We start from the raw sequence: 25,767 nt of genomic DNA on the forward strand, positions 1-25,767 counted from the left end.
TTTTAAAAGTTATCTATGTCCTTGAACTATGTTGTAATGGGCCAGATAAGATAAGAACTGGGAGCTGGTAGGCAATGCTGACTGGTCTGCTTGGGGAGGGAGCGTGGCAGCTCTCAGCAGAGCCCCTGCCAGGTTAGTGCTAGGACTGTTTTGTTATGGTCAGTCAAAAAGACAGAGAAATACCTGAACAGCCACTTTTACAGACCTTTCTCCTAAAATATCACAGTGACAAACACCTAAGGTTCACCAACAATTTCTGAAGTAGGCTTTGATCTGTGAAAATGATGAATGTGTAATCCCTGTTCATTTTAGCAGGGGATTAAGGATCAGACATATAGGAACTGGCACGCTGTCCTGAGTCTGGCGTACAACTATGGGGGAAAATTCCCCCCCAGTTAGCATGGACATGCACAAATTGGACTGAAAGCAGTGCACCGAAGCACAGCTGTGAGCTATTTTGAGAATCACGCTCAAGTGATAAGTACCTCATCTGAATAGGGCTTAAGAGGGCAGTTGTCTGGTTCCCATGCCGCAGTAACACAGGAGACTGCAAGGAAACAGCTTGGACTCAGCGTATTCTGTGCACCCTCTGCTGGTTTCAGAGCACCAAGCAGCCAGGTTTCAGGCAATAAATTTAGTAAAATTGAAGCAAAACCGAGGGAAGAAAAATCAGCTTAACTGCAAGCAATAGTAAAAAGAGATATCAAAATTACTTGCAAAAAAAAATTAAAAAGAAATGTTTCCAAAAACTTATTTTGAAAGTGCAAAAAGGAAATTAATATCAGGCAGTGTCCCTTGCCCAAAGATATTCCATCCAGGTTGCAAAATTACCGGCCTTGCATTTTTACTGTAACTTCTTAGTATTTGGTTAACTCTACTTGCATTTTTCAAAAATAGTTTAAAAGAAGCATCTGCTTAGATGTCAGTATTCTGTCTTCTTTTTTTTTTTTTTCTCTCTCAAGAGAACAAGCAAATTAGGCTAATCTCAAAAACTTTAGCAAAGAAACTAAAGCCAGTGACTACATTGTATTTAACAGTAAGTAAGGAAATAGCTGTATTTCCTACCAGCTATTTCAGCTGTTTTTCATTATGGTTTTTACCGAACTACAACAGACATCCTACTCATAAAACAAGAAAAACAGGAGTCAGCATTTAATGTTTTCTTCAGAATCACTTCTTTCTCTCTACCCTAGCTTTTACAAACATCATGGTTTGTAATTATCATTTCTCCTCAGTTTACAGTACTCCTCTTGACTGTTCACAGGATTACACGTAAGCCTCCATGGTTTGTAAAGCTGACAAAACCCCAAACTTGCATGTTAGAAGTGACTGAAAACTAAAGCAAAACAAAATACAAGCATATAGCAGTGTTAACCCTCAACAGTAGACATAATGAGATAGCTTGGCACCAACTCTACATTACAACTAAGTGAAAACACACGTAAAACCCAGCAACTTCAGTTAATATTCCTCACAAATCCTTTTACTTCACAATTTTTCAAAGCCACAATAATCCCTTTGGTCACTGCTCACACTTCCAAAAACATATTTAGTCAATGCTTTAATCAACTCTAAAGAACACAACATCAAATCTCAAGTTCACTGCATCACTAACAAAATCACCAAGTGCTTAGAAACTCTTTTAGAATATGCAATGTTGTGCATCTTTGCAAAAAGAGCTTCTATACTGATTAACTTTAATTTTCACACAATGAGTGTCTTCTGAAAGAAAGATCTCATGATACTTTATCAAGTAATGGCTCACTACTATCTATGCATTTGATTATGAAAGCGTTCAAAATTTTAGAGCGCAGAATTAAATACAGTGTAGTTAAAACCACAGGAAACATGGTGGAGCTTCAGAGATTTCTCCTGTTCCTGCATACAACACAGTCATCAGTCCTGAAAGAAGAGCTTTCCCAATTCCTATGCTATCCTGCTTTTTGTCGCTTGAATGCTCCGGATAAAAGGTAAAAGAATAAAAAGAAGCTAGTGCATATTTCTTATACTGCAGTGTGTGCAGACAGAACATGCGTTTGTTTTAGAAATACAGTGATCAAAGAAAGGTTTAACAACCACATGAAAGCAACAAATTTAATAGCACTGGTGGAGGTTAAAAGATCCTCACCCTATCAATTATTTCTGAGTGAGGGACATGCAGCTCCCCTCACTGCTATGGTATTAAATTGGCTCTATTTTATGTAGGAGAGAATTAAACAGTGAAAAATCAACAATATTTTGTTGTTGGTTGTGTTTTGTTGTTGTTGTTTTTCCTTTTGTTTGTTTTTAAAGAGACAGAAGAAGGTGTGTGTGTGGCTGAGAGTGCTTGTCTCCTTTATGTTACAGGAACAAATTACCAATTCTAAGTATCTGTGTACTTCACTAGTATTAGCATGGTTTGGAGCTCTGCTTAGGATTTCAATAGTATTTGCAATGAATGACTCAGAACTGGTCACACTTTATGAAAGGGATAATAACAAGCTGCTGGAATTGTAATTCCCAGAGCCCCAGTAAAGATGATGGTAAAATCATGGAGCAACTCATTCAGCTGTCATTCTCGTCTTCCTATATCCAAGGACTTGCTGCAAAGAGATACTCAAAGCCTGGATAAGGTGGCCTTGAAACAGAGACTTGCGCATTTCACTTGTCTTACTGCACACACTCTGAGGAGCTGCTCTTCATGGAAGTCGTGAATCTTCTGGGGACGCATTAGACATTCCCTCAAAAGAAAGCAAGAACACAGGCTGCAGTGCCTTGCTGTACACCACTGCTTTATGGAGGTGGGGGAAGCATAAAAAAACCAGCAAGAGTATACAGAAATTGTTTCATCAAAACTCTTAAAGAATATTGTTACTTTCTGACTGAAGATACTGGAAACCTTGCTATAATAATTAGCTTTAAAATGCTCACTGCAAAGAGCTTTTGCTGAAGAAAAGAGTTGAGAGTGGAAATGCAAACTGGAGAAGTATTTTGTCACTCCAGTAGAGAACTTGTGCTGAAAGAAAACACACCGGATTTCATATTTCAAGCTTTTTAGAAATGGAGAACAATGGCATCAGAAGAATTCAAAAGTCTACTGAAGGAGACCTATGAACGTCTTGGATAGGAACAGTGATGACAATAGCATGTAGCACTCTTGCACCAGCTGTTCCCAAGCATGGTGAAGACTGGACAAGTAATGGGAAGGCAAATGCAAGTGGACACTATATTTGAGGCATCTACCTACTACTAGTATTTCAAAAGGTCAGAACTCCAAAAAAAAAAAAATCTGAACACAATTCATGGCCTTTCCCTGGAAAGTGAGACCTAGAAATAGGAATCACATGCCTATAACATTCTGAGATAAAATCCTGTTCCAAAAAACATCCATACAAGCACTTACAGTGGTTTATCCATCCCCCATCTTTCTTGCTTGTTGCAGGGTTCCTTCCGAGTAGAGCACCTAGTTCTCAAATCTGACTAGCCAGTAATGATCAACTTGAAGAACATACTTCTCGTTAACTTTAAATACTTCTCCTACTTATACATAATAACCATATGACAAAGTTCAGTAGAAAATATTATTCTGCTGCCTGCTGTAGTGACACTGTTTTGTGGTTTGATTAGAAAAGCAAACCTTGATCCTCATGTCAAGTGGAGCCCTGTGTCTTTACTGCTCAAGACCAGCACACTCTCTAGGAGCCTGCACATGCATCTGTAATGCCTACCAATTTGCCTGGTCTGTTGTTACTTCACTGATCTCCCTGTGTTACTTCATAGCCTTGAGGTGACAAGTTCCTGAGGTGGTTTGTCCAGCCAAGTGCCAAAGCACTGTGTTTGCTACAGCAAAGGTATCTGTAGGCTGGCAACCTCTATACTCTGACATAAAAAAAAAAGTCACAGTCAAGACTGAACCTTTCTTATCTATGCAAAAACATTGTTTCATTTAATTTAAAAAATAATGTCTTAAAAAACAATTGGTGTAAGAGTGTGGTGTAACCACACAACCATTTCATAGCAAGCTAAACTTAGAGTCTTACTTTAATAATTGATTTTTAAATATTCACCTGATTTTCAGAGATGATGTGCACTTAAATCTATACCTGAATACACCCATGTCTAACTTTGATTCCATTGGCAAAGCAAGAGTAGAAGACAAAACAGATGCTTCAGTTTAAGGAACACCACGGCTGTAACATATACAGCAAGAGGAAGAGTTCATATTGTATTTTGTGTTTCTTTTCATACAGTGCATATTAGAAATACTGTGGCTAAGCTTTCCAGAAACTTCTAGAAAGTATATATAAATACCATCAATTGTGTAATAATAATAAATTCTAATGTATTGTGTATCTTCTGGTATGTACCTCAGGTCAGTGCTAGGCAATTATCGTAAGACAAGATGTATAATTTCAAAGTTATACTGTAAGGTCCCAGTTCTGAAAAATGTTAGTGAAACAAACAACCATGAAATGTCTTGGAAGCACCTGTAAGAAAATAAAATTTTCAAACAGATGGCTCTCAAAAAAAGCCAATTAGTTAGTAAAACAGACCATGAATTAAAACCTTTCCAGTTCTCTAGCAGACTTTGTGTCTTACCCACAAAATCGTGGAAATGTTTAATAAATTGCTATTGTATTAATAAATAAAATTGTATTAATAAATAAATTTGTTCCTTTTGGATTCATGATTACTTGCTTTCCTGTCACAAGATCAGAGACATTCAGAACAAATTAATTCTCAAAGTTGGGAAAAGTAAAATTCTTTATAATTTTCAGGCTTTTTTTGGTTAAATACCTTCATTGTGAATAAGTGACTAAATTAGCTGGCAACAAGGTAAGACAAGAAGTGAAATGTAAGACCTTGGCATTCTCTACAATGTGTAAGCATTGCATGGGACAACAACTGAAGTTGCTAAAACCTGTGCTTAACCTTACAGGTTGCATGGAATAGCATAATCTACTAAGAGGTTTTAAAAATGCCAACTTACTTATATTCTTGAGCATGCTGGAACCAGACTATCATGACAAATATATATATATATTTTGGATAAAACTTTTATTTATTTTTGTTTTACATGTCATCCATTCTTATTTCTATTCTAGTCATACAGAAATGTAAGAACTCGTTGGAGAAGGAAATTGAGGAGAATTAGGCAGTGAATTCTAAAATGAAAAAAGAAAATTTTATTAACCTAAAGAATTCATTTTTCTTTAATTCATTTGAAGAAAAAACTATTTAAAATAATATAATAATAATAATAATAATAATTAAAAACAAACAAACAAAAACAAACAGACAAAAAAAACCCTCCCAACCTTTCAAAAAAGCAGTAAGCAGATGGGGAAAAGAAACCAGAGTATATAATGGATTCTAATCAAAGAACAGTGACCATGTAGTATGGGGCTGCTCTATATGCTGCAATTAAAAAATCTTAAGATCATTTAAGGGAGAGACAGAAGGTAAGACCAGTATGCTTAACTAGCTTTAATCTATCTATCTATCTTTCTTTCTTTCACTCTATGAATTTTTGAGCACAGGATTAGAAATGTATAGAGCTTGCAATTTTTTTTTCAGACGTTTTGTACAATCTACTCCACCATACTCTCACAGTCTTACAACAGTCTTCAACAGGGCTGTCTGCTCATGAATTGAAAACACATGAGAACATAAACAAAAAAATATCCAGCACCATCACCAAAAAAGCCTATCTCCTAGAAGGCTTTAGCCTTAGAAGCAGTAGAAATCAGACAGATAATCAATCAGATAATCTTCTACCACCTGCTCTTATAACGGCTGCTGAAAAAGAATCTGAGACACACAAGGCAAAGAGTTTGAAATTCTGGATTCAGTGAAGCCAATGGCAACGTCCCACTGCTAAACAACTGAGGCAGCATGCCATGTACTGTTTTAACACTAAGACTGAAGAAGCATTTTATTTAAGTCCCTAGAAATCACATGAAAGCTAACACTCCCAACTTGTCACTAGCTGTCTGTGTCTGTATTGGTCACGTATGTGAAGATGAGAGGTAACTAAAAATGTAACAAATCCAAATATCCTCTCATCAGCATCCGGATTAGTTAAATACTGAACAAGGTCAGTATTTGGACTGGGGCATAGCAGAAGCAAATAAAAATAACTTGGATTTTACACCAACACCTCAGCTCAACACATTCCTTGCAGACAAAATGGTTCTTTATCATTCTTTCACTTGGGGCCTCCTGTGTTTTGGAGCATATACTACTTAAAAGTGCCCAAACAGATATATTAACATTGATATTCAGTTATTTTTCCAAGAACATTGTAATCTTACAAATATTTGCACATCTATCTGAACCTTCCTAGCTTTTTTTTTTTTTTTTTTTTTAGGTATGAACAACATTAAAAAAAATGCTCAGCACTATGTAATGTTATTGGATGCTTGCTTCTTAATCACTAAATATTAACTCAGAATGTGTGCATTAAATTATTAAATCAAAAAAAAAAAAGAATGGTTTATTTATGCTTTGTAACTGAGTTTTTATCAGATTTCAAGTTAGGCTAGCAAGCTATTGCTTCTGAGACAACAATATCTACCCATTGCTGGTATATAGATGCAATTCATACAGCATTCTCAGTGTCTGCTAGGATTTCCCACTTTTCTCTTTTCCGTATTCGTTTTGATCATGTAACAAGGACTGCAGGTTAAAAGTGTGTAACAATGTATACAATGAAACTGCAGAGATTATGCATACACTTATACACAATATTGAAATGTAGTCTTAACACTTTTATCCTAATTGCTTCAAGGTTTTACATTTCAATAAAATAATGGGTGCCCTACTCATTTAAACAATTCACAGAACTACAATCCGTTAATTTCATATAATCTTTTTATATGGTAAATTTTCAAATCGATATGAAGTCTGAGAATACGACATTATTTAGCTTTTAAGAAATAGCAAAATTCCAAATGAATGAGCAAACATTTTGATTTGTTTTCAGTATTTTATGGAATGAAGTCTTTTAATCACAGATAGCCTACACAATAAGGTTCTCAATACTGAATTTCTTAGTGATCGGTAGTCATACTGTAGAAGTAATCCATGAATTTCAAGAAAAAGACTTATTTAAAGTCTTAGATTTCAATAACCCATTAAGCAACCGAATGACATAATTCAAAGGTATTTTTTGTCTGTTGTAAGAAGAGTTCTGTGATGGCACTAACTGACAAAACAATGTATTGCAAGCATATGAAAATAAATGAAAAATGAACTGGACAGACTAGCATAACTTGTAGTAAACGTTTGTAAAGCAGATTTTCCATTTAGTGTTTATGTACTCACACTACTGCTGAAGTGACAAAAAATTATAGAAGAAAACCACCGAAATGAAAACTACATTTGCAATTCTACTGACAAAAAATTTGTTCATCTTGTCCACATTTTCGTGGAAGAAATTAAGGCACACTTAAAACTGCATTTCACTGCATTACTGAATGAGACCTGATGATCTCAGAAACAGCATAGATTCAAAGTATTTTTTTTTCTCTTGATAAATTCATACGACAATGATGTAGCTTACTTTAACTGGAAGAAGATAGATTTTTAAAAAGGACCTTAAACATTCTATCATTATTTATACTGAATTTCTAGTGTTGTCAAGAAAAAAGCTAGGCTACACTTCCTGCTTTCCTGGACATAATTATTTCACGATGTCTCTTTTAGTGTGGAAGTCACATCAGATCAAAAGTTCCCTGTATCTACACAAATCCTATGTATGTAGGTCCAAGTTAACAATTCTATATCCACTTGATACTCTTCACGTACAAAGGATTATTTGCACTGACTTGCACACAATTGTAATGCTTCAAGATACAAATCAGTACAGCTGTGAAGTCTACCCTTGTTTTAGAAACACATCGTCATCTACCCTAAAGAAACTCACAATTTTTCTTCAACAGAAACCTTGAGATGTGCTAATATGAACCACATCTGTTATAACTCAAATTTTAGAGAAAAATTGCAGCATTAAAGCGTTAAATTGTGAAGGAAAAATGTTCAACTAAGTTATCTATAGGTTGAAATACTGTCTGAGAAAACTTTTTCTGTAAAGAACAAAATAGTTCCTTGTCTAATGGCATTAGTATGATCCATTTTATAGGAAAAAAAAATTAAAACTAGCACTAGTGAGGTAACTTGAAAATAAAAACGACAGAGTACAGATTAAGATTAATAAATCAGTGACAATACTGATATAACAAGTATCTCTCAAGTGCTGCAATGTGTACTTTAAACTTCTAAAAAAGAGAATATATGCTCATCTTCAACTGCACAACATATCTTAGCAACCACTTGATTTTTAAGAGTATGCATATCATTTGTCCTTTCCCTCCTCTAATCTCTGGTAGCAGAGCATCTATAAGATTAGTATCAGTAGGATGTTCAGTAAGACTTCCCTTTTTCATCAAGTTTGTGCAAGACAGAAAGGAATTTCTTTTTCATCAAGCTTGTGCAAAATAGAAAGGAATTTAACAATTATGGCAAATACAATTTTATAGTTTACCAACTTCAAAAACAATCAACAAAACCCCCACCATCAATGCAACTATTAAATGATTCTCATGCCATCCTATCACTGACAAGAATCACTTTTCAAACCTTACACACCTTTTCCAGAAGTTATTACATTTGAAGAGACGTTACATATTTTTTAGTAGCTTTACTTTACCATTCTTGACTACAAAATATAATGTACATAATTTAAAAAACAAACAAAAAACAAACAAAAAAAAAACCACTTCAAAATATTTGTTGAATACCCAAAGACCTTGTATAGACTATGTGGGGTGAATACCATCACCAAGAAGATCCTTCAAGAAGAAATGTAAGACTAGTTACAATTCTTATCTTGCAATATGATATAAGCTTTGTTGCTGAAAGGTTTCTGCTGATGTTAATGATTATAGTAAAAAACAAAAATAAAAAATTGCCCATTCTTGTTCAATTAAGCAACTCCACACGAAGATGCTCTGCTTTTATGCCTATTAAATCAGTCTCTCAACTATACAAGAAGTAGCTGGCTTCTCAGAACATATTTACATGTGAATGCTCAGCACTTGAAAGGAAAACGTAACTAATGTAAAATTCAACTGTCAGCAGGAAAGAAAGATCTTTTTATTACTATATTAACAACAACAAATTATCCTTGTTACTCTTGGTGACTCCTGATGCTCTGAATAGGTTTTAAATTATATCTGTTCAGCTCCTGTTAAACCACAAAAGCCACTTTTTATTGTTATTTTAAAATACATTACAGGAAACACAAAGAATGAAAACTGGTAAAAATGGATCCTAATTTTGAATTAAATGACCCAAGCATTTGACTTTGTAGAAAATGAACCAAGAAAATGAGTACTTCAAATGTTACTGCACCTGCTGCTCATCACCCTGGAGGAACTTACTGGAGAAGTTAAGATTGGAGGTAGCCTGGGCTGCAGTGATCATGCCCTAGCAGAAATCATGATCTTGGGGGATAAATAAAATAGGCAGGACTTGAGGAAGGCAAACTTTCATCTGCTTAAGGGACTAGTGGATGGCACCCCCTGGAAAAGTGCCCTAGTGGATAAAGGAGCAGAGGACACCTAGCAGACATTTACAGACATTCTTCTTAGGGCACAAAAGCTTTCAATTCCAACCTGCAAGAGGTAGGGCAAAGAAGGCAAGAGACCAGCATGGCTGTCAGGACCTCAACCAACCAACCCCCCCCCCCCCCCCCCCCCCCCGAAAAAAAAAAAAAAACCACACAGAAAAACAAACAAAAAAATACAAAAAACGACCAAACCAACCAACCACCACCACCAACTTAAAGGAAATGCATAGGCAGTGTAGGCAGGGACATACATCCTTGTAAGATTATGGAGATATGGCTTGTGAGTATATAGGGATGGAATCAAGAAAGGCAAGGGACAGCTACAGCTGAACTTAGCTAGGATGTGAAGAATAACAAGAATTTCTATCTACTTAGGTCAGCAAAAGAAGATAAAACATACTGTACCTTATCCTGTCAAGTGAGATAAGGGACTTGGCTACAACTGACGTGAAGAAGGCTGAGATACTCAACAACTTTTTTTGCCTCAGTCTTGTTCTGACCATCTCCCTTTTGTCCCCCCAAGTCACAGAATCTCAGGGTAGTGACTAGGGGAATGAAGTACGACCCCCAAGGGGAGAAGACCATGTTCAAGGCCATCTGAGGAACCTGAAGGTGTGCAAGTCCAAGAGACCCAAGGAGATGGGATCCTGAATGAATGGTGGATGAAGTTGCTAAGCCACTCTCCATTATATTTGAAAAGTTGCAGCAGTCGGGTGAAGTAACCAGCAACTTGAAAAGGGGAAACACAACATCCATTTTTAAAGTGTAAAAAGGAGGACCCAGAGAACTACAGACCAGTCAGTCTCACCTCCATGTCCAGTAAGATCATGAAGCAGATCCTTCTAGAAAACACTTTAAGGCACATGGAAGACAGGGAGGTGATTGGAGACAGCCAACGTAGCTTCACAAAGGGTAAATCATGCCTGACTAATGTGGTGGCCTTCTACAACAGTGACAGCATTGATGGACAAGGGAAAAGCAACTTATATCATTTACCTTGACTTGTATAAAGCCTTTGATATGGTCCCATTCAACATTCTTGTCTCTAAATTGAAGAGAGATGGATTTGACAGATGGACTATTCCATAGATAACAAATTAGCTGGATGGTCACATCCGGAGAGCTGTGGTCAATGGCTCAATGTTCAGGGGGAGACCAATGATGAGTAGTGTTCCTCAGTGGACCATTTAACATCTTAATTGGTGACACAGACAGTAGGATTGAGTGCACACTCAGCACTCAATGAAATACCGATGTCAGCATAGGTGACACCAAGCTGAGTGGTGCTGTAGAGGGAAGAGATGCCATCCGGAGTGACCTGGATAGGCTTGAGACATTGGCCCATGCAAATCTCACAAAGTTCAACAAGTTCAAGTGCAAGGTACTGCACCTGGGTCATGGCAATCCCAAATATCAGTACAGAGTGTATGATCAACGTGTTGAGAGCAGCCCTGAAGAGAAGGATGTGGGGACATCGGTGGATGAAAACACAACGTGAGCTGGCAATGTGCACTTGCAGCCCAGAAAACCAACTATACCCTAGGCTGCATCAAAAGAAGTGTGGCCAGCAAACTGATGGAGGTGGTGATTCTCCTCCTCTACTCCACTATTGTGAGATCCCCCCTGGATTACCATGTTCAACCCTGGGGTCCCCACCACAAAAAGGACCTAGACCTGTCAAAATGGGGCCAGAGGAGGGCCACAAAGATGATCAGAGGGCTGGAGCACCTCTCCTGTGAAGACAGTCTGAGAGAGTTGGTGTTGTTTAGCCTGGAGAGGAGAAGGGTCCAAGATGAGGTTACAGTGGCCTTCCAGTACCTAAAGAGGGCCTATGGGCAAGATGGAGGAGGGAGTCTTCATCAGGAAGTATAGTGGTAGGACAAGGGATAATGGTTTTAAACTAAAAGAGGGTAAATTTAGATTAGATTTAAGGATGAAATTCTTCACTCAGAGGGTGGTGAGGCACAGGAACAGGTTGCCCTGAGAAACTGTGGATGCCCTAACCCTGGAAGTGTTCAAGGCCAGATTGGATGAGACTTCAGGTAACCTGATCTAAGTGGGAGATACCCGTGTCTGTGGCAGGGAGGTTGGAACTGGATGGTCTTTAAGGTCTCTTCCAACCCAAACCATTCTGTGACTCTATGATGACTAGCACAATGTATCCTTGAACGTGTTCAAAACTGCCAATACTACATTTTAAGAAACCTCTGCAACAGTGGCTTATTTTACCAATACCTTCTATAGACGATTTATTTGATAATTTTCCAACAATGCTTATTGAATGACTATTCATTCAAAACAATAGGCTTGATTCCGGTATTCCTGTCTTGCCTTATTCATGGTAATTTCATAAATAAAGCCATTTAAATTACTGATACGGCTTGAGGAGTGGTATTCTACTAAAGCAAAGAAATCTAACAATCTGTTCTCTTGAGTTTGTAGTAACAATATGAAGCACCATGTATAAAAACGAAAGCATACCAGTTTGTAAAAGAAAAAATCTTCAGCAAGGAGATCATGTCATTATAGCAAATAAAGGCTATATTTTATCTTTGTAATCTTCTTGATGTAACAACATTCTGCTCAAGTATGGTACAGTAAGAGATCAGAAACACATGCTGCCTAGGAGGGTAATAAATACATCAAGCAACTTACTAATGCATAAGGTTTTCAAGTAACGTGCATGCCTTAGTATATTGTTTGTGTTGTCTGCAAATCTACCTGAAGTATTTTTCAAAATATGTTACTTGTGTAAAAATACAAAGCACTATGGATCAGCTTCTTTAGTTGCTAGAATTGACAGCTTTTATCACCAGAAAAAGCTTTAAACTGGCATAAATGAGAACTGTTGCCCAAATGTCAGGCCCCTGTCTTCTTTATGTCCCATTCTCACCCTTTCCATTGTGTCAGCAAAAAAGTACATGTCGCTACTGTAAACCACATCAAAGACTTGATTTGGATATTACTACAGCTCCTTTCAGTGCAAGTGTTGGCTTATGACGGTTTAATCTACAGTGGGAAACGGAAGTCTCCACTAAAACTTAAAAAGATTAAGAATATTTCCACTGGCAAGATAAAGAAACCATACTATGTTTGTAAGTATTATGTCCCTTCTTGTTCTTTTGGTAATATTTGTCCGCGCCCCGAAGTAGTAAAACAAGACATGGAACAGTTCTAGCTCTGAACACGATGCAACTGAAGACTGTACAATAAATGTTTATTCTACAAAAAAAAAAGCTGTTAGAAATCGATGGTATAACACATATGTACAGTAGCCAATTTATTAATGCTTGAAAGATATTAACAAAGATGAATTCATTAAATAATACATTGTTTTATATCACTACCAAATGATTTATTTAACCTTTCTCACCAAGTAATTTACCTACACCATGATACTACAAGTAATTTAGCATACTTCAGGTCCCAGTTTAGAAAACAGACTGACTTTTTGTTTAAAAAAAGAAAAACATTTAACATTACATCTGAAAATAAAAGCTACTGCCAATATGTGTTTGATTCTGGGTATTTACATGGTCTATGACTGAAGTATTTTCAGTCTGCATGTATTAAAACAAAATAAAGAAAATCCCTTATATTCACAAAATACCCTTACAGCTATTTTTGTATTTTTGGACTTCCAGAACCATATCTACCCGACCGGAATACTAGTAGTAGGTTGTGCAGCACCAATCAACTTGAGCCACAAAGCCTGCATTTGAAGGTAATTTTTACCTTAAATATTGTTCATCTCAACTCCTGAGACACGTTCTGGTAATAAACGCATCAGCAAGGTCTTTTACAAAGCAATAATTCTTTAATGCACACCACACTACATCCTAATGACTAGTACTTGCACAGTAGGTAATGAATCATTCATGTCCACTTTCAAAGGGCTACCTTCCGTAAACTGACAGTTTATTTACTATCCAGAATAGAAGTCCCTATAATTGAAAAACTGAACCATGACACAGCATGAAAAAATAACCCACATCCCAGAGGAAGAGGGCAACAAACACATGCATAACTTGAGTCTACTTTCAAAGGCGTGCTTATGCTTTACACTCATGTGACATTCTCATACTTCTGTCCCTTTGAGAGAGCAGGAAGGGGTATTAGAACTTGCATGTTTACACTTTATCAGGAAAGATCAAAATTCTAATCTGTGCTAAAAAGTGTTTCTTCTACCAAGGGCCATTCATGTAACAGAATCTAATCCTTGATCCTATTATGCAAGACAAAAACAACTTTCTCAAAACTGAGTGAAATGCTTTCAGACAAAATTTTAACAAAAGTTATTTTGAAAGAAGTTGGTGGAACGCACTTGAGTAGAATAAATTGAAAATCTTACATGACCAAATCATCCACCACCAATTTAAATGACACAAGCAGCAAAGTATATGAAACGAGAGAATAGTGCTACTAATTTACCAAGGCAGCCAATTCATCTCGCCAATTTAACAAGAGGTTCTACTTCAGTATTAAGCCACCAAAGAACAAAGTCCCCCTTATTTCTGTTAAAAAACATGTAGGTTTTTTTAGACCAACAACAGCTTTTTTACTTTTCGTGCAACACCTCTGGACTTTGAGTCACTAAAAACAAATAACCACAAAGCACTTAAACACTACCACTACCTATCCAGAATATATCCAGAATACTAAATATGTTACAAAATAAGACAATGCAAATATTTAAGTTTTGGCTTCATGTGTATCTGCATTTTAAAAAAGAAAGCTAAAATCCTACTGTATATTCTTACAGTGTATCATGTTCCACCTTCTATAAGTAGTAAGAACTTCATATAACTATTAGCATAAGAAGGTAAATAAGGTAAATATAAGCTTGACAGCATTGCAGTGAAATACTTATCTTACTACCTAAAGAAGGTGAAAGGCAAATTTTTATAACCTAATTTCATTTCAATTTTATTGAACTGTCTACAATATTCTGTGAGTGTGTGCACATACACAGGCACGCACAGAAAGAGTAGTATCTACAAACAGTTTACACAAATATTTACATACATATGTCATATACATAAACTAATGACTGCATGATTTTCAATGTAAAAACCATACCCTTCTTTCTTGCACATTACAGCTGTTGCATTGGTCTTACAAAAGTAATATAAACCTTTTGCAACAACCAGCTAAGCACATATCATAGCTGATTCCAAGTTTTTATAGCTTGCAGGTTTTAAAAAAATACAATACCTAGAACACTGTTATCAAACAAATATGCTTTATTGGCATCTAAAAACAAAATGCACCCAACATTAAAATGTACTTTTTCATTTTTTTTAAACCCACTGCAGTACGAGGAACAAGTCACAAACACTTACTTTAGAGAAAACAGAGACTATAGTGTAGATTTTACAAAACCACTTTTAATCTCTGTGTTATGCTCCTTAAGTAACATGGGCCATTTCTTTTTTTCTGCCAAATTGTAGGAACATAAAATATCACAGCTTTGTCTATACTTTAAAATTCTGCAGCAGCCTAAAAACACGGACAAGATACACCAGCACCTGTTTTCAAGTATAACAATTTCGATAGCCAACCTAAGGGTAGTATCTAAAAAATTCCATTGTCTTCCATAGGAAGTCTTTGTTTGACAAGCTGTTATTTTATCTTTGTGAAATTAAAAGCAAGTGGGGGCAAGTTTATGTTTTACCAGAGAAATAAAAAAAATGTTTACCTACCATGTTCAAATTAAGAACAGTGTTCTATACAAGTCAGTTGTACAGTTATTTAAGCGAAAGATGAACATGAACATCAGATTAACTTAATTCTGGCAGACAAAAGTGAACTACTAAGGTCCAGTCAGCCATTTATCTATTACAGAGAGATGACAACTTTACAAAAGGTATCTTTTACCTACTGAGTGATGATTATGTCCCCTCAGTTTCTGTGCTTTCTACCACTGGTTCACTTTCTATATCAGCTTCTGTGTCACTCTTCTCTTTGTTTATCTCGACGGAAGAGGTCAGTTTTTCATAAAGTTCTGGTTCATCCTGCACCTGTGCAGTTGGTGGCTGACTTTCTGTCTCTGTATTTTCACCGTTTACCTGGGGCATATTATCAGCTTTCCGCTGGGGAGCGGCCCCATCAAAATATTCAAAAACCCGTGGATGTGGAGGGGGGATCCAGTTGTTTGACATTCTGTCTCTTCCAAACCTGTTCCCATTAATTTCTCTGCAAAAGTTAAAATCTCTGTCATCCCTATCCCTCTGTCTTTCCCAGGGTCTTCTGCGGTCATCAAAATCTCTGTGAGCATCTGGTTCAAATCCTCTATTCCAATTGGGACCACTTCTACTATCAAATCTGTAGTTTACATGCCGAAATCTCTCTCTGTCTTCATGGAAGCCTTTAGGGCCACCATAAATAGGGAAGGTATGATGCTCTCTTTCATCATAATCTCCTCTCTGTCCCCAGTGCTTGTCTGAATTGAAAGCAAAATGCTCTCTTCGGCCAAGATTATCTATACCTGGTCTTCCAAAATTTTCTCTCATGTCTATATGTGGTCTTGCAAAATGTTCTCTTCCATCTACTGGAGGCCTTCCTACACCCTCTCTTGGATCAATTGGTGGTCGTCCAACAGGATCTCTGACATCCACTGGGGATGGTCTGTTAAGATTATCTCGATTTTCTACTGGAGGAAAACGATAATCTCTGTCTCCTTCCTGCTGTATGTTATCCCCTCCAAGTGGCAGTCTTTTCTCTGGATTAGAAATGGTATCAATATTTGGTCTTCCTGGTGCTCCAAAAGGTCTTTCTGTTTGATTAAAAATATCTCCTGGAGGGAAAGGACCTCGAGGTGGTGGGTGAAGAGATGGATCAAGGATTGCTGGAGGAGGAATACTACGCTGTGGTGGCACTCCTGGCTGCATTAATGGAAACCTTGGCCCAGGTGAGTGGGGCATTAGGCCTGGACGGATATCTATGAGAGGCATTCCTGGCATCCTTTGATTACTTATATTTAAATGAGGCATATTTTGGACACCAGCTGGATGCTGCATTGCCAGAAGTCCAGAACTACTTGAAATATTTGGTGGTGGCACTCCCATAAGTCCAGAACTACTCGAAACATTGGGTGGTGGCATTATGAGAAGACCAGAGTTGTTTGAGACACTCGGTGGCTGCACTCCTGCCAGAACTCCTGAGCTGCTTGAGACACTGGGTGGCTGCATTCCTGGTAGAAGGCCAGGGCTACTTGAGATGCTGGGTGGATGCACTCCAGCTAGAAGCCCTGAGCTACTTGAGACATTTGGTGGTTGCACTCCAGCCATAAGTCCAGAGCTACTTGAGACACTAGTTGGCTGAACTCCTCCTGCAAGTGAAGAGCTACTGGAGACAGTGGGTAGCTGCACTCCTCCTGCAAGACCAGAACTGCTTGAAACAGTTGGTGGTTGCACTCCTCCTACAAGTCCAGAGCTGCTTGAGACAATGGGTGGCTGTACTCCTCCTGCAAGTCCAGAGCTACTTGAGACACTAGGTGGCTGGCCTTCTCCAGTAAGCCCAGAACTGCTTGAAACGCTGGGTGGCTGCACTCCTCCAACAAGTCCAGAGCTACTTGTGACATCACTTTGCACTAAAAAGCAGCAACAAGAAGAACAGTTAACAGAAAATGCCAATGCAACACACAGCATTCAAAACAAAATGCAGCTTAATACATTATTCAATTAACGCAGAGTTAATCTCTGCAGTGTCTCATTTTCTATAATGAACATAGATCATTTTAATCATGTTGGTGATAGACATTAAGCCATGGAAATGAACATCTCTAAGTAGTAAAGAACGCACAGCAGCTTAAAATTGACAAACTCCACAACCATCACCCCATTTATGCAAGAGAAGTATTAAAATCTTTGATACAGTTTATACCTCCTGTATCCTACCCCCTCCTTCTTCTTTCCATTGCCACTTACATAGAAAGAACACACTTTCTAAAGGCTCAGATTTATTTCTCAAGTCTACAAAGAAGAGATTCTTGAGCTTGAGCTGCTAAAATCAATGATCAGGTGATGATAGAGATGCTTTCCATCACTCCTCCAGTCTATAACTTCCTACTCTATTTATTAATGCAATAGACAAGGATCTGCAAAAAAACCTCACAGGCATTTTGGTATTTATTGTATGTGAAAATATCAGACAATAAATATATTTCTTACCAGCTCTATTGTTTTCACTGGAAGAAATCTGAAGGTCTGTAAGATGTGATCCCTTTTCATCTGATTCTGGTTTGTTGATTGGCAGAGGATTAAAAACACTTCCAGCAGACAACGTTGGAGTAGCTAGATTACTTGTAACTGTGCCAACTGGTAAAACGAGGCTAGTAAAAGGAACATCCTTCATCGTCTCTTGTGTAATTGGTAATGGAGGCTGTACTAAAGCTGTAAGAAAATAACAGAAGTGTATCAGTAATCATATTTTCAGCCTTTAAGTTTAGCTTGGCAGATGTCAAGATGAAAAATCAAAAAAAGTGAAATTACTTCAATTACCATAAGAATAATGATGGTTTTGATAACAATTTTTTATCCTCAATCACCACTCTAATATTTACTTTTATTTTTGTAGAGGCCACGAACTGCAGGCAACTTAAGCAATCACTACTCTTTAACAGAGCCTTTTAAATGTTAAATTGATAACAGTTAAAAGGTTAAGCGAAAATAAATTATTCAGCAATTAACTCTAGATAGCCTAAGTTACAAATACATGTTATAGCCAAGTTCTAATATTAAACTATGTACGCAAATAATAAATAATTCATTTGTCGTGATTTTTTTCAGTTACTCCACAGTAACTATCATTTTTCAGTCAACTGGAAAAGCTCTGTAAAATTTTCTCTCAATACCTGCTTAAAACAGCTATGCAATAACCTATATGTTACTATTGTCCATTAGACAGGATTAACACACTTCTGTTTGAATGAAAAGTAGTATCAAACAATTAAGCTTTTAATGACATACGACAGCCACTAGAATAATGAAACTTACGTGTAGGAACAACTGGTGGGACAACAGGTGGTGGGACTACAGGAGGCGGGACAACAGGAGGAACTGGGGGAGGCATAAAACCTATATGGAAAAATGACAAATCATTAGAAGGAGAAGGAAATACAATTTTGCATTAAAACAGTGTTCACATTATTTATCCTGAAAAGTTGCATCACTGAAGACTAGCAAACAACAAATGTATGCAAAGGGATGACAGTGGTTGCTGTTTTCAAAAACAATTCATTTTTACAGTAAAAGACCTGCATGTGAATGTTTAAAAGATATTTGTCAGCAATATCCAAGGAAGAAAATTAAAAGTTTCAAAATTTTACAAAGAAAGGAGATAATCTTAAGATTTTTTTCATTTTGTTTGATTTTTTCCCAAAGACTCAAATAAATCACCACCAACAAAAAAATCAGCTTTAATTAATATTCTCCACAAAATACACTGGTAAAAATAATATTAAGTTAGGCATAAGAAATTTCATATTGGGCTGAAATTAGAGATCCAAAGGTGAGCTGTCTCAAGCACTAACCGGAAGGTGATGGAAACTTTACAAAGCAAAATACACGTATACAGCAACATAGGCTGGGTATACTTATTACATACTCAAATTTTACTAACTTACCTGGAGGTGGCTGTGAAGGGTTGAAACTTGCTCGCAAGAAGGGTGGAGGAGGAATTGCGCTATAACCAGGAGGAGGGACAGACATTGTGACAGGAAACGCAGGTGGAACTAAGCTAACAGCAGGCACAGCTGGAGCTACTGGAATCTTTTTTCATGGAAAGAAAAAAAACAAGCAACTTCAATACTTACAGTATTCAGTGGCATTAAAAGTTTATCCACCGACTTGAATGCAATTTATGTTAAACACCAAATGTACTGAAGGCTTCGAACATACATTCTGAACACCCTGAAGTATTAGACTGCATTCTGAAATAGTACCTGCGCTACAGATAAATAACTACACTGGAAAAATCCTATGCTATCTTTTCTTTATTCTGAAAGGAACAGAAAATAAATACATGGTTAGACATTATATTAACTGAAGAATTAAAATTTTTCTAGAGTAGAGAGGGGAATACAGAAAGGGAGAGACAGAAAAAGAGGGAAAATGTAGACAGTGTGGCAATTTGAGAGCACATAAACAGTGATTCCATTCTCATTAGAAATATTTGCATATTTCAGAACAGTATTAGAACATTGAGAGTTTAGTGTATGTAATTACCAGGCTAATAATCCCAACAAAATCCTGGAAATTATTTAGCATTTTTCAAGCTTCTATTTGAGCTATGTGTTTTGGTATAGTGCAGCAGAATTACAATTAAATAGCAGCAGAAAAACATCGGTATATATACACATATGTATATATGTGTGTGTATTTAAATGTATACAGATAACAGTGTATGCAAGCAGAAAGATGAAATAAAAAGACCAAAGATAATTTTTGTGAAAGTAAAAAGAATCCAAGCTCAAACTTCAATGCAAGCAAATGCAAAAACATTAGCTTTCGTAGTAATCTTATATCAACTCAAATACGGGAAACATCTATACACGTTGAGAGAGAGAAAAAATGATAATATAAATTTTTTGTGTTAAGCAACTGCTTCTCATTTTACAATTTCACATGGTCATAAGAAAAATGATTTAAAGAGTTTGACAAAAGGCACTTCAATTTATACTTGATAAACACATATATGTAGTATAATAAAGGAAAATTACATTGTATTCTTCCAGTCTTCTACAATACCTTAACAGATGTTAATAGAAATAATCTGTTTTAGCAGATGGAAGAAAATACAGCAGATATTCAAAGACTCTCATGAATTACTGCGTATATCAGAACTGCAACGACATACTACTTTGAATAATCAATTCTTTAAAAGACAAGATTGTCCCCATGAAATCCTGCCTTAAACTACTGGGAAAATAATTAACCTGATTGTCAAACCTCACATGAGGAAAAGTAGACAGGCAGAGAAAAAAATTAACATTTAAGCCTTTATTTGAGATTGAACTCAAGTTTGAGATATGCTGTGCATAAAATTAAGGATTTTGCTCAACCAGGGCAACTGATTCTTTTCTAGAATATTTCAGAGAGAAACACACATGAACACGGGGTTTTAAGTATTTTTGTTGTAGGTACTTTAATTTAGCATTAAAGTTTATCTGTACTGAATAAAAACTTACCCCTCCAGTTGTGTGGAATTTCTGCAAACTCAAACTTTAATACAAACCTGCAGCATAGTGACTGGTTGGGTGTAAGCTTCTGTCTGCGTTGTGATAACTGTGCTCTTATCAACTGTAGTAGTCTGCGTAGTTTGAGTAGTTTCTTTAGCAGGTTCTGAGTTCCTGGCTGTTTCCCATTCTTAACAAAGAATTGCGTATTTTTAATATAAGGAGATAACTAATCTGCTTGTTGTTGTTGTTTTCATACTAAAAAGTCCTCTTCTATCTTAATCTGTAATTTTTAATCTGGTATCCAGACAAATTACCCCCAAGCTTACTGTGAAAACAGCAAATACAGTTATTTACGTATTATTATACATTTTAAAGAATGCAAAATATCTCTAATCACCTGCTATACACTATTTAATTATGCCAGTATACAAGCTGAATTTTTAAAACTCGCCAAGTTTTTTTCAATCATTTTGTTAATAATTCGTAATATAGAGTATGCTCTAGTTTTCTAAAAATTGTTGTTGTCAACATATCTGTGTTACCATTTGTATACTGCAGAATGACAGATCTTCATGTGGAAAAAAAACCACCAAAACATAATTCCTTCCTTCTATTACCTCCTCAAACTCACTCCCACCAATACCAGAAAAAAAGGTTTACTTTTCCAAAATAAAATAGTGACTGCATTTCAGTAATGTTGCATGTTTTAATTCTTCTGTCATTTATATAAAATTTTTATTCAAAGCATTTTCAATATATGGTCTAACGCTACTTGCTTTCTCATCTCTGACTTTAATGGAGGAAATACCTTAAGGCTCAGCTAAACTGTGGCTGTTTAGACAAGTTCCAACCGTAACTTATGTTTTATACCTGAATTAGAAATACCTACAAGGTATTTCACAATCACTACCAGAACATAATTTTTATACAAATTACATGCTTGGAAATGAGTACACAGCAAATTCAGAACTGTTTTAAAAAATGTTAGTCATTATTATCTTGCTTAAATTCAACCACCGATAAATGGTCATGACAAGTAATTACTCATCTACAAAGACAATCTAGATTTTAATGACATTTATATGGACATATTAGAACAAGTCCAGAGGAGGGCACAAAGATGATCGGTGGACTGGAGCACCTGTCCTGTGAAGACAGGATGAGGGAGTTGGGATTGCTCAGCCTGAAGAACAGAGGGCTCCAGGGAGACCTCACTGCGGCCTTCTAGTTCCTAATGGGGGCCTACAGAAAATACGGGGTGGGACTCTTTGTCAGGATAGGACAAGGATTAATGGCTTTAAACTAAAAAGGGTAGGTTTAGATTAGATATTAGGAAGAAATTCTTCACTCATTGGGTGGTGAGGCACAGGAATGGGTTGCCCAGAGAAGCTGTGGATGCCCCATTCCTGGAGGTGTTCAAGGCCAGGCTGGATGGGGCTTTGGGTAACCTGATCTGGTGGGAGGTGTCCCTGCCCATGGCAGGGGGGTCGGAATTAGATGACCTTTAGGGTCCATTCCAACCCAAACCATTCTATGATTCTATGTTGCAAACAAGTATCTAGTAATATTAATGCAAATCAAAAAAGACTTATTTATTAACTAAAACAATAAACTTTCTGAAGATTTACAGTTACCAAGAAATAAACACATTTTCTAACTATGAGAATCACTATTAATGTCTGTACCTATATTTACTGTCTCCTGGTCAATCATTCCACCTTCAGCAAATCCCTCCAAATCGTCCAATTTTACTTTCTCCCAAGGAATATATGAAACTCCCAGATCCACATCCCAGAATTGCTTGTACTCTGTTTTCACACCTTTATTCAAAGCCCAGGCAATCTGAAAATACAACCCAAACAGATAACCTTGTTAAATCATATAACTTGGCAACTGGTAAGACATTTACTTGGCCTCTGCAACAACAGCCATGTGGAAAATTAATTATATCAGAAGGCTCATATTTATTCAACATTAATGCTAACATATATATATGAGGGAAATTAAGAATACAGTAATTCAAGGACTTATGGTAAAGCATCAAAGAAAGTAGAAAAAACACAGCATATAATCACATACTTTAATACTAGCGGTTTTAATAGTAAGAGATCCACATGGTCAGGTACAGGACTTGAGTTGTTTACAGTACTCTTATCACTAGAATATATATAAAATGCTTTCCAAATATTTCTTAAGTGTCAAGTCAAAATTTCATTTTACTATCTTCTATATTACCTGTTAAAACCTGCATTTTACAGAGAGGAAAGAATACAATATACACCTTATTGATTCATTATCCTTCACCATACTGGTCATTTGAATGAATAGCTGTTAAATGACAGATCACCATTTTAAAACTGTACTGTATTTGAAGTGGATGGCATCCTCGGATTAATTTACCTTAATAATTTTAGATCCAATTTTATAGGATCCAGAACTAAGTTTCTGAAGAGCACGATACGCATCTTGTCTATGAACCATGCAGACGTAAGCACAACCTCTTGGGGGAATCATCTATGGAAAAAAAAAAAAAATCAATGGTCTTAAAAAGCAAGAAAACCAGTGCTTCAGTTTACATGTCTACATGAAGTGAATACTAATACTAAAAAAAAGAAAAAAAGAAAAGGCTCACACTGTAAATAACCATCATTGTAATAATTAATAATTCTGATCATCAGCAAAACCTAAGAGTGAAGTTGGCAGGGTACATCAGCTATAGCATTTTCAAGAAGCAGCAGCAAGCTGAAGAATGGGTGCTAAAAACGTCACAAGAGATTTAAACAATATGCAGCAGGCAAGAACTGCAAGCTATTTTATGGTAACTTCAGAAAAGCAGGTCACTACCTCTTATTAAGTTCCAAATTCACTGTGAGCTGAGCAACAACCTTTTGCAGAGGCGCAACCTAATGATTAAAAGTATCCTGCATCTTTGGAGGGTAGAGTCCTTGTTCTTGAAGTTTCATTTCCACTAGCTTTAATGTTTAATTTAGGAAGTAAAAGTATGATGTGACTTACAATCTTTGAAAATTTTCAACCCACGTTATGACAACTACTTAATTTAGTTTTAGCCAGAAGTAATAAAATACAGATATGCTTTTATGTTGTTTTGTGAGCACATGGTAACAAAGAACAATAATACTTAAGAAGGTCAGTTTTAATGCAGATGTTACAAAAAATGTTTAAGATTATACAGCTATGCTATCCTAGTTACATAAACCAATGTGGACACCATGTCCTGCATTGTCCATTACTGTAAGGAAAAATAATCTCTACCCCTGTGCCACCTCACAGAAAAGAGAAAAAAGCATAAACTTAACTGGTAAGACCTGGGTTTAAAAAAAATGTTTAAATTGTCACACTATAGTTATTGCCAGGGAAAATCTATTTTACCATGAAGTGTACTGTGTTTACTGTTTCAAACCCAGTACATAGAAACCACCAACAAGCAAATATTATAACCACAGTTTTTAAACAGTGATAAAAAATAGTCTCCTAAATAAAGCTTATGATGCTAAAAGGAATCCAGAATAATAAGTCCGTTTAATTTTGAAATCTTTGAAAGTGGATGATAACATGCTCACTTACATTAATAGATTCTATTTGTCCAAATTCTTCAAACAAGTTAGTCAAATCTTGCTGCGTAGCCTTCTTGTCTACTTGACCTACCCAAAGAGTAGTACTGCAAACTGTCAAGAGAAACATTCACGTCATATTAAGAACTAAAATGTTTGCTTATGAAATAACTTACAGCATGTATATAATAAGCACGGAAATCATGGATCAAAAGCAAGAAGAGTAAATCTATAACTTTTTATACAAAGATTACGTAAACTACCAGAAATTTTAAAACATTAAAGTGATGAAAAACTAAAATACTATCAGTTATTAGCTATGGTAAACTGTAATAGCAGCTTTCCATAGAACTATGCCTGTAGGATTAACAGATTTTCAATTGACAGTAGTAAACAGTAAAACTAAGAATGACTAGCCTTTAAGATTTCTCTTAGACCAAACTTAATCCTCACATATTTTGACATGTCCTGAAAGTAATTTTATTTCTCACGTTAAGGGCTAGGAAACAGTTCTTCAGAACTCAGCAAGTGATAACAGTGGCTGCATATCTTGAGTCGCTTAACAGACTTCATGAAGTAAAATGTTTGTCAGGTACATTTTTTTCCCCCTCAAATTTCCACACCTCAATTGTGCTCCTTAATATCTCCCTTATATATGAGCTGGGTTACTTCAAAGGACCTCAAGTGCAGCTGGTGTTCTCCAGGTTAGCATCCCTATCTTCCAGCTCCCATCCTCTCTGATTATAGTTCCATGCTTTGTGGACTGCTGGGAAAAATCTTCACCATAAAACTGATTTGCTACTCTTAATGTGAAAAGCCAGAGAAGAAAAAAAAAGATATTTCTAAACTGTAGTGAAGTCCTGAGATTAAAGTCACCTTGGAATGACATAAAATATTAGAGACCAGAGCACCCTTTCTTTTAGAAAAATGATTTCTGAACTGCTTATCTTATCACATAAATGATAGTTTTAAAAACACAAGACAAATGCAAAACTACATCAGAGACTGTGCATAAACCATCTAGGACAAGTTAAATTCAGGAGTGTGGGTTTGTTACAAAAATAAATTAAGTGCAATGTATGTATCCCATGACTCTAGGGTCCTGAAAACAGCAGCAATGGGATATACTGCTACTGTATCAAAACACTTTTTGATTTAAGCAGCTTGAGTTAAGCAACTGTGTGGAGGAAGTTGTTCTCCCTGCTATCCTCTTTTTAGTGCAAATTCTCTGTGCAGAGCAGCACACTGCAGTACCTGAAATTCAGTTGGCTTTTAGATACTCTTTTTAAGATATGACCATTATGGCCTTTCTTCTGATGGCAAAATATTTATGTTTCATATTTCCACCTGTTTTGCTTTTATGTACCTGTGAAAAACTGTTTAAAATGCACTTTAAATATTTAACA

General features: G+C 36.3%; 1 protein-coding gene across 7 annotated transcripts in view; it reads right to left on the bottom strand.

Annotated features, from left to right (window-relative positions):
• SCAF8 (SR-related CTD associated factor 8) overlaps positions 1 to 25,767 on the bottom strand; it is a 165,305-nt gene that overhangs the window by 87,192 nt on the left and 52,346 nt on the right. For 5 of the 7 annotated variants that reach the window (XM_083830968.1, XM_083830966.1, XM_083830963.1 and 2 more), the window contains exons 13-20: positions 24,375 to 24,475; positions 23,190 to 23,303; positions 22,475 to 22,631; positions 20,846 to 20,976; positions 19,236 to 19,380; positions 18,607 to 18,687; positions 17,782 to 18,003; positions 12,811 to 17,201 (exon numbers count right to left, since the gene is read on the bottom strand). In XM_083830968.1, coding sequence (XP_083687094.1) covers positions 15,502 to 17,201; positions 17,782 to 18,003; positions 18,607 to 18,687; positions 19,236 to 19,380; positions 20,846 to 20,976; positions 22,475 to 22,631; positions 23,190 to 23,303; positions 24,375 to 24,475 — 2,651 coding nt within the window. In that variant the 3' untranslated portion in view covers positions 12,811 to 15,501. Of the gene's footprint in view, positions 1 to 12,810; positions 17,202 to 17,781; positions 18,004 to 18,606; positions 18,688 to 19,235; positions 19,381 to 20,845; positions 20,977 to 22,474; positions 22,632 to 23,189; positions 23,304 to 24,374; positions 24,476 to 25,767 lie in introns of those variants that run through there. The other 2 variants (XM_083830964.1, XM_083830965.1) reach the window with 1 other exon arrangement.

Source organism: Anser anser (assembly GCF_964211835.1).
Source record: "Anser anser genome assembly, chromosome: 3".
NCBI classification, from domain to species: domain Eukaryota; kingdom Metazoa; phylum Chordata; class Aves; order Anseriformes; family Anatidae; genus Anser; species Anser anser.